This window comes from Theropithecus gelada, chromosome 1 (genome assembly GCF_003255815.1).
Source record: "Theropithecus gelada isolate Dixy chromosome 1, Tgel_1.0, whole genome shotgun sequence".
NCBI classification, from domain to species: domain Eukaryota; kingdom Metazoa; phylum Chordata; class Mammalia; order Primates; family Cercopithecidae; genus Theropithecus; species Theropithecus gelada.
Genome location: NC_037668.1, coordinates 21,405,064 through 21,415,055, shown reverse-complemented (window position 1 = coordinate 21,415,055; position 9,992 = coordinate 21,405,064). Strand labels below are relative to the sequence as shown.

Below are 9,992 nucleotides of genomic sequence, written 5' to 3'. Positions count from 1 at the left end.
AGCAAGACCCTGCCTGGAAAAAAAAACAAATAAACACCAGGGCTTCAGATTTCATACACAGGGACACAGGGCTCAGCAGCTGTCTGCCAGGTCAGCTGGAAGCAGCTCAGACCCAAAGCTGTGAGGGTGGCACCTTTAGGTGGGAAAGGAAGGTAGGTGGGGGAGGGGTGAGGATATTAGATAGCATGCAGAGACCACCAAGAAAGGGGAATGCAGGCTCTCCTAGAATCCCCGACAGATCCAGTGAGAGATGCTGGTCAGGACAGGACAGAACACGGAAACCTGGAGACAGCCCAGAGTGGGTGTGAAGTCCCCCGCTGCTTTCTTCCAAGCAGTGCTGTCCCTTCTGCCACCCTGTACCAACCCCCTCCTACACACATGCGCACGCACACCCGCACACACACACACACACACACACAATCTTCAGCCCTAGAACATGGGGCACAAGCATTTGTCTGATGTGGTTACTCCTGAGAGCTAGGCCCCTTCCTCACATCTTTGACCATTGTGTCCCCTGTCCCCTCCCTAACCCACTTTTGGGAACCCACAGCCTTAACCTCTGTCCCTCCTGCTGAAGTTTCAAAGCCATCTGGCTTTGTGTTCCAGGGAGCCAGGGACCAGGTTCTCACCAAAACATTGCCTTCCTTCCATTCCAAGAGAAGCTCCAGGCTGCCTGCTCTGCCCAGCCCTCCCTTCTCCATCCTCCAGCTGCACCCTCCTCCTTCCACTCCCCCACAAGAGTAGGTCTTTGTGCATGCATTCGTCTCTAACTTGGACCTGTGTACACTTTGTCAATATTTACCCCTGGGGCCCGTAAAGCAGAGATGCCCCCAGAGGAGCCAATATCCGGAGCCCAGCAAAGCCGTCAGAGGGAGCTGCTGGGGTGGGAAGATGGGTGCTTAGGTGGGGAGGGATTTTCCATTGCCTGCACGGGCTAGGAATAGACCTGGAGTTTTGGAACTAGTTTAAACATCATCAAAAAGAGGAAATTAAACAAGAGGCTAATTAAGTTCCTTTCACATTGCTTAATCTGTTGTGAATTGGGTGCCTCTTTGGAGCCTCCTCTGCCCAGCAATTAAAGGAAGTGGGACAGGGGGCACCTGGAGGCACTGTGGCCTTTCCCTTCACAGGGGGCTCTGCACTTAATAAGGTGGCACTGCTCCCAGCTGCTGCCCCAGGAGCCTGAGCAGCCTGTGTCCTCATAGGTTACAAGTCATGCCAGAGAGCCTGGGGGTGGGGCAGTGGAAGTGGGAGCTCTACCTCATCTTCCCTCTGCCTCCCTCCTTTCTAGGGTCTGCCTCCCAGAAAATCCTTCTAATGGCTAACCTTTATCATTGATGCATCTCAATACAGGAACCAAAGAGGAGCCCCTATCCTGAAGAACACACCTTCAAGAGGGGCTTAGGGGTCAACCTCTGAGTTCTTTATGTGAGACTTTCATCATACCCCACTTCAGAGCATATACAACCATTCCAGATGAGACATGGTTCCCCATCCCCATCTCCCAGCTGTGCGCTTATTTCCTCCTTTCTCTCTGTCTCCATTTTACACAGGGTGTAAGAATAATAGCTCGACCGGGTGCGGTAGCTCAAGCCTGTAATCCCAGCACTTTGGGAGGCCGAGGCGGGTGGATCACTAGAGGTCAGGAGTTCCAGACCAGCTTGGCCAATATGGTGAAATCCTGTCTCTATTAAAAATACAAAAAAAATCGGCCGGGCGTGGTAGTGGGAGCCTGTAGTCCCAGCTACTTGGGAGGCTGAGGCAGGAGAATCGCTTGAATCCGGGAAGCGGAGGTTGCTGTGAGCTGAGATCACACCACTGCACTTCAGCCTGGGCGACAGAGTGAGACTCTGTCTCAAAAAAATTAAATAAATAAATAAATAAATAAATAAATAATAGCTAACAGTGTATTTCACTGTTAAATATTCAGTAGCCCATTTTACAGTTGAGAACAGTAAGGTACAAAAAGGTAAAGTAATGTGCTGGAGGTAAAGGTGTGAATCCAGGTGCTCTGATACTCAAATTGATACTCTGGGCTTTGCATTTGGGGCAGGGAGGAAGAGTAGCACCACTTTCTGAGGTCTCCGCTTTTCTGGTTCTACCTGCAGCCTGTTCTCCCAGCCCCCTCCCCTTTTTAATCTCTCACCTCCCTTCACCCCGCGCCCCCTACATCTTTGATTTGTCATTATCTTCACTTCTTTCAAATCCTGATACAAAGGGAGACACACAGGCACTCTGTCAGCACCAGGGTTTTACACCCAGGCCCTGGCAGGTGCTGGGAATTCCAGCAGTACCCCACACCTGGCATCCCTTCAGGGGAACTACAGCTTTTGCAGCTGAGGTCTCTGTGGGCAGCAAGTTTCTGTGGTCACCACTGAGATGGTAAAGTGGGGACAGGGGACGCAGACATTTTTGGCCTTGATCCTGGAGAAAGACAAGGGATACCCTGTTTTGAGGTGGGGAGTGGGTACAGAGGGACAGGGGCACTGACCTCTGATTCATTAGCCTAGAAGCCTTAGGGAAGTGTTTCTAGATATTTTTGCAGAAGGCAGAAATGGAGCAACAAATCCTTTTGTTCCATACTGCACTGGAGGTGGAACTGGGATAAAAGGTCAAGACAATTTGTGGATAATCCAGAGGTTTATTCTCAGATCCTCTTCTTTCCCATCTCCAAATAAAGACTTAAAGCTTTGTCACACCCAGCTCTGATCTGGGCCCCCGCCTCCCCCATTCACCACACCCAGAGTTGGGGATCAAAGATCAGACTTTTCCCTGCGGGCGCTGCAGCCTGGCAGAGAGGGCAGCTTCTCCCCAGGACTCGACGATCCTACACTTGGTGGATCTCAGAAAGAGGAGCGTGTTCAGCTTGCGCCCTTTACCCGGGTGTCCCTCTGTCCAGGTTGGTGAGCAGGGTAGAAGGGCGGCTCTCCGGGGGGTTGCTCGCGACCCACCGCCTGCCTACCTGCTTTAGGGCCACCTGTTGCACCCAGCCTCCGCCCTGGGGCCACAGCCTCGACCGCAGATCCCTGAAGGTGTCTGCCAGAGCCTGCCGGGGCTCCCGCCTCAGGAGACAGTACAGCACAGGGTTGAGGCAGCTATTGCTGTGTGCCAAGCAAGTAGTGACAGGGAAGACATACGTCTGGATAGTATAGAAAGTACTGTTCCAGGGCACTAGGTCAAACTTCACCAGGACACCCCAGAGAGTGACCACATGGTTGGGAAACCAGCAGAGGAAGAAGGAAGCCACCAGGATGCGGACAGAGCGGGCCACGACCCTGCTGTCCTGCTGCCGCCGTTGCCGCTGCTGCAGGAAGGCCAGCAGCAGCAGGTAGCTGGTGGTGATGACGCCCAAGGGCACCATGAAAGCCAGCACCACCCTCTGCAGCTGGTAGGCCCCCAGCCAGTACCTGCTGGGGAAACGCAGTAGGCAAAGGCGCACACCACACACCTCACCCTCCACCCCGAAGACAGCTGTGGGCACCGTCACCAGGGCAGCCGCCACCCACACTGCTAGAGTGGCTATTCGGGCCCAGAAGAGTGAGAGGTGGGTGCCTGGCCCCGCAGCCATGGCCACCACCCAGTAGCGAGCAACGCTCAGCGCTGTGATGAGGAAGATGCTGGCATAGACGTTGAGGACAGTGGCCGTCAGAACCATCTTGCAGAGGGCACCTCCGAAGGGCCAGTGAAAGTCCAGTGCCGACTCAGCTGCCCAAAAGGGGAGAGTGAGTGCCAGTCCCAGGTCCGCCAGAGCCAGGTTGAAGACGAAGGTGTCTGAAGGTGGGCCAGGGGCTCTCCGGGCACAGTTACTCAGTACCCACAGCACCGCCAAATTTCCCAGCAAGCCAACGGCCCCCACAAGCCCATAGGCCAGGGCAACCATGAGCCTCAGGGCTAGGAATTTGACAGGCATCGGAGCATCATCAGCACTCAGCACACTGCCTCCGGAGGCATTGGCCCAGAACGTGGGTGGAGAGGCAGAAGTATTGAGTGTGGGCATCGCAGGGCATCAGAGATTGGTGGCGCTGAGAAGAGAGGTCTGCAAGTATCTGCCAGACTGGCAGAGGCCACTGAAGGCTCTAGGCAGAAGGCTCTAGAACTAAGTCCTCTGGGGCCTCTGGTGAGCCCTGGCCCACGCCCACACCTCAGAGGGAGGGGTGTGGAAAGGACAACCCACCACCTCCCTGTTGGTCAAGATTGGTGGTGGGTGGGGCAGGGCGAGGCAGAGCCTGGGCATATGCGCATGCGCCTGCCTGTAAGAGGGACTCTAAATGGCAGAGAGGGAGGGGAGAAGGGAGAGTTACCTCACTATGGAGGGCAGCCCCAAGCCTCCACCCCAGGGAGAGAGCTGGAGGTTCCCTGTCCCAGAGATAACAGGAACCAAACTAGAGCTGCCTCTGTTCCTAACAGCGTCCAGAGGCCTCCCTCCTCTGCAGAAAGTGTTCCCTTGAGGCCCAAAGGAAGGGGCCTGGGAGGTGGCATAGAGGCAGGGAATCAGCATGGGTGTCCAAGAGAGGAAATAGCAGAGGCTACGGAGTCCCAGACCTGCTACTCACTAGCCATGTGACTGGGAGAGTTACTTTACTCCGTAAACCTATTTTCTTGCTTAAAATTTTCAGGTAAGTGCTTCACAGGAGTGGCATGATGAAATGAGAGAATACGTGTGAAATAACAATTTGTATGAATATTATTTCAAAGGAGAAGTTTGAGGTGTTTGTGGCAGAAGGGTACTGAGAGGCTATTACCGTGCCCAGGGAACAGTGCCAACTAAAACAGGTTGGAATTCATCTCAGCAGCAGTAACCTTGAGGCTAACAGCAGGGAGGGAAAAGAGAAAGGAAGTCACAGCTTCCTGTTTCCTCCCCACTGGGAACACTGGGCCTGTGAGGGCCTGCATGGACCTGGGCATGCCCTCAGTTCTGTTCCTGCTCCTGATAATTAAATATTCCTGCTAACCTCTATCGCCGCCCTTTCCTCCTTTCCTGCTCTAGTCTGTGGACAGAGCTCAGCGGTCCCCCTACTTGCTCCTGCAAACCCCATGTCAGAGCTAAGGATCCTGAGATACGCCCTCACCACACCTCATCCTGTCTCCCCATGATCTCAATCATAACTGGAAAAAAAAAATGCTTCACTGGGCCCTCCCCTTTCATTGCCTACATCTCTACCTACTGCAGAAGGAGCTGTGATGGGGACAAAGAGAAGGCAGGAGGCAGGTAGGTAAAACAGTAAGGCTTTCTCAAGGGTTCCAATATATTCAGCCCCTTCTTGTCCTTGGCCAGCTAATTAAGATAACGTTCGATGTTCAGTTCCCTTGGAGTGCGGAGGGAAGAGAGGGGCCCTTTGCAACAATAAATCAGCAGTGGGCTTTGTGAACACATAGGAGAAACCCAGAGGTGAGAGTGATCCAGGCTGGGTGCCAACATATTGGGGCTTTCGAACCAGGGATGATTATAAAGGGGGTGGCAGAAGGGGAGTGCCCAGCCTGAGGTCAGGTGAGCCCCACAGGCTACCTCCTGGCCTCGTGGCTGCTCCTGTGTGACTGTGTTGTCACTGTCTCTCATGGCCATGTCTACTCCTCTGCCCACCCAGAATTACCTTGCTAATCTGGCAGTTAAGATAACTGCTTGGCCAGGCAAGGTGGCTCACGCCTGTAATCCCAGCACTTTGGGAGGCTGAGGTGAGTGAATCACCTGAGGTTGGGAGTTCAAGACCAGCCTGACCAACATAGAGAAAGCCCGTCTCTACTAAAAATACAAAATTGGCCAGGCGTGGTGGCGGGTGCCTGTAATCTCAGCTACTCAGGAGGCTGAGGTGGGAGAATCACTTGAACCGGGAGGTGGAAATTTTGGTGAGCTGAGATCATGCCACTGCACTCCAGCCTGGGCGACAGAGTGAGACTCCGTCTCCCCCCCAAAAATAAATAAAAAACAACAACAAAAACTGCTTAATGCTTTGGACTTATTTTCTTTATTGACTTAGAGAAAAGAAAGTAGACCAGAATTCCAGGGTTGTGCTATTCATTTCAAACATCTGGTCCTCCAATCATTTCTTTACCTTTTTATCCTTTCTAGTCCTAAGCCTTTCCCTTGGTCTGAGACTGGCAACACCCCCTTGTGGTTATGTAGAGAGGTGATGCCACCAGCCGGCCGTGTCTAAGAACTTCATTTGTCTAGCATTTCGTTCATTCACTAATCACAGCATTCCCTGAACCCTTACTGTGTGCCAGGCACTGTGCTTGATGCTGGGAGACAAAAACAAAAAATATAGTCACACTCTTCATAGAAAATAATAAACTTTATAGATCGAAGGGATCTTTCAGACCATCTCGTTCAACTTCTTATTTTATGTAGAATGAGAGTGATTTGCCCAAGACCACCAGGGAGGTGACGGTGGAGTCAGGGTTTGAGACAAAAGTCTCTTGACTCCTAGAATAGGAGTCTTTGCCACTACATCACGAACCCTGAGGGACACAGTGCCAGGACGTGGATGGAGGGACAGTGACAACACCTTTCGAGATGATTCTTCACTCACAGCTGCTGGGAGATGAAGAGGAATTAGATTCAGCAAAAATGCTTGTGCTGTCCCCCACCTTCATATTACCCCGTAGAGCCAGACTTTGCCAGTGCCATTTTCTTGTCTGTTTGTTTTTACTAACTCATAGGCAGTGCGCTCAGTCAGCCACCAGTGCCATCTTCCATCTCAGAGTCCAAGGACCGGTAGTGGTACATTATGGTGTCTGCCTTCCATAAAAAGGACCTCTAGGGGCCAAACCGTCCCCTCAGTCACCTGAATAGCCACACCTCCCTCAGCCGGCATCTCTCTCCAGCCCCACATCCCTGTCCCTGCCCTTCACAGCCCACGCTACGGCGTCTCCGAAAAGGAATTGGGAGGCAGAAGGGACTGAGTTATCACTCTACAGAGCACAGAGAGGAGGGAGCTTTGCATTTACAGTTGTAGTAGAGGGGACAGAAACTAAACCCTTGGGGGTACTACAAATGGTGAGAATATGAAACCTACCCCTAATCCAAATCCCTAAGCTCACATCAACCCAAGCAGCCACCATCTCTATTCTGTCATACGTCTGCCAAGGTTCACTGGGGGAAAATCTCCAGTATTGGTAAGGGGTATGGGCAGCTCCAATGCTAAGGGGCAGGTTCTAAATCAGTCTCTCAGCCGGGCGCGGTGGCTGACGCCTATAATCCCAGCACTCTGGGAGGCTGAGGCGGGCAGATCACAAGGTCAGGAGATTGAGACCACGGTGAAACCCTGTCTCTACTAAAAATACAAAAAATTAGCCAGGCGCAGGGGCGGACGCCTGTAGTCCCAGCTACTCAGGAGGCTGAGGCAGGAGAATGGCGTGAACCCGGGAGGCAGAGCTTGCAGTGAGCCGAGATTGCGCCACTGCACTTCAGCCTGGGTGACACAGGGAGGCTCTGTCTCAATAAAATGAAATGAAATAAAATAAAATAAAATAAAATAATAAATCAGTCTCTCTCTCCCCCCACCACCTTCTAACTTCATGTTTTGGAATACTTTTAGATTTACGGAGAAATGGCAAAGGCAGTAAGAATTATACATCTCATTTATTTTCCAAAGTAAAACTGGCAGAGCACTACAAAAAAAAAAGAAAAATACAACAAAGATGTGCAGTCCCAGTAAACTGAAATGACAAAGCATTGCAGAGGGAAATTAAATAAGGCCCAAATAAATGGCATACTGTGTTCATGGGTTGGAAGACTTAAAAACAATTTTTTTTTGGCCGGGCGCGGTGGCTCACGCCTGTAATCCCAGCACTTTGGGAGGCCAAGGCGGGCGGATCACGAGGTCAGGAGATTGAGACCATCCTGGCTAACACAGTGAAACTCCATCTCTACTAAAAAGACAAGAAATTAGCCGAGCATCGTGGTGGGCGCCTGTAGTCCCAGCTACTAGGGAGTCTGAGGCAGGAGAATGGCGTGAACCTGGGAGGCGGAACTTGCATGGAGCCGAGATCGTGTCACTGGACTCCAGCCTGGGCAACAGAGCAAGACTCTGTCTCAAAAAAAAAAAAAAAAAAAAAAGCCGGGCGCGGTGGCTCACGCCTGTAATTCCAGCACTTTGGGAGGCCGAGGCGGGCGGATCACGAGGTCAGGAGATCGAGGTCACAGTGAAACCCCGTCTCTACTAAAAATACAAAAAACTAGCCGGGCGTAGTGGGGGGCGCCTGTAGTCCCAGCTACTCGGGAGGCTGAGCCAGGAGAATGGTGTGAACCCGGGAGGTGGAGCTTGCAGTGAGCCGAGATCGCGCCACTGCACTCCAGCCTGGGCCACAGAACTAGACTCCGTCTCAAAAAAAAAAAAAAAAATTATTTTTATTTTACTTTATTTTTTTTGGTTGAGAAGGGGTCTCACTCTGTCACCCAGGCTGGAGTGCAGTGGCACAATCTCGGCTCAGTGCCTCGACCTCCCCAGGCTCAGGTGATCCTCCTACCCCAGCCACAGGAATGTGCTACCACACAGGCTAATTTTTGTATTTTTAGTAGAGACAGGGTGTCCCCATGTTACCCAGGATTGTCTTGAACTCCTGGGCTCAAGCAACCCTCTCACCTCAGCCTCCCAAAGTGCTGGGATTACAGCCATAAGCCACCATGCCCAGCATCAAAAATACTATTGAAATGTCAATTGATCTGTAGATTCAACACAGTTTTTTTTTTTTTTTTTTTTTTTTGAGACAGAGTTTCACTCTTGTCACCCAGGCTGGAGTGCAGTGGGGTGATCTCGGCTCACTGCAACCTCTGCCTCCCGGGTTCAAGCGATGCTCCTGCCTCAAGCCTCCCGAGTAGCTGGGATTACAGGCACCTGCCACCATACCTGGCTAATTTTTGTATTTTTTAGTGGAGACAGGGTTTCACCATGTTGGCCAGGCTGGTCTTGAACTCCTGACCTCTGCCTTGGCCTCCCAAAGTGCTGGGATTTAAGCCACGGTGCCCAACCTCAACACAGTTCTAATCAAAATTCTAGCAGGCTTTTAAAAGCATGTATAGGCTGGGCGCAGTGGCTCACGCCTGTAATCCCAGCACTGTGGGAGGCCGAGACGGGCGGATCATGAGGTCAGGAGATCGAGACCATCCTGGCTAACACGGTGAAACTCCGTCTCTACTAAAAAATACAAAAAACTAGCCGGGCGTAGTGGGGGGCGCCTGTAGTCCCAGCTACTCAGGAGGCTGAGGCAGGAGAATGGCGTGAACCTGGGAGGCGGAGCTTCCTGGGAGGCGGAGCTTGCAGTGAGCCGAGATCACACCACTGCACTCCAGCCTGGGCGACAGAGCGAGACTCTGTCTCAAAAAAAGAAAAAAAAAAAAAAGCATGTATAAAATTGACAAACTGATTCTAAAATCCATGTGAAAATACAAATACCTGGCCCAGCGCAGTGGTTCACGCCTGTAATCCCAGCACTTTGGGAGGCTGAGGTGAGTGGATCACCTGAGGTCGGGAGTTCAAGGCCAGCCTGACCAATGTGGAGAAACCCTGTCTCTACTAAAAATACAAAATTAACTAGGCGTGGTAACGCATGCCTGTACTCCCAGCTACTCAGGAGGCTGAGGCATGAGAATCACTTGAACCTGGGAGGCGGAGGTCGCAGTGAATTGAGATCTCACTATTGCACTCCAGCCTGGGCAAGAAGAGCAAAACTCCATCTCAAAAAAAAAAAAAAAAAAAAAAAAAAGCAAATATCCAATTTTGTAAAATAGTAAAATCAATTTTTTGTTTTGTTTTGAGACACTCCAGCCTGGGTGACAGAGTGAGACCCCGTCTCAAAAACAAACAAACAAACAAAACAAAACAAAACAAAAAAAACACTGGGTAACTTCATGGCAATCCAAGCACATGGCACAAAGTATAGCCAGGTGTCACAGGGGCTAGAAATGGGGCTATATACTCTCATTCTTTTTGAATAGCTGCTCCATTATTCTTTTTTTTTTTTTTTTTTTTTTTTTTTTTTTTTTTTTTTTTTTT

The 9,992-nt window shown here is 51.2% G+C and overlaps 1 protein-coding gene across 1 annotated transcript; it reads right to left on the bottom strand.

Moving 5' to 3' along the window:
* Nucleotides 1–2,790: 2,790 nt before the first annotated feature.
* Nucleotides 2,791–4,012, bottom strand: RXFP4 (relaxin family peptide/INSL5 receptor 4). The gene has a single exon (XM_025388038.1). It carries the CDS (start codon nucleotides 3,995–3,997, stop codon nucleotides 2,876–2,878), a length of 1,122 nt encoding a protein of 373 aa, XP_025243823.1. The 5' UTR covers nucleotides 3,998–4,012; the 3' UTR covers nucleotides 2,791–2,875.
* Nucleotides 4,013–9,992: the final 5,980 nt, after the last annotated feature.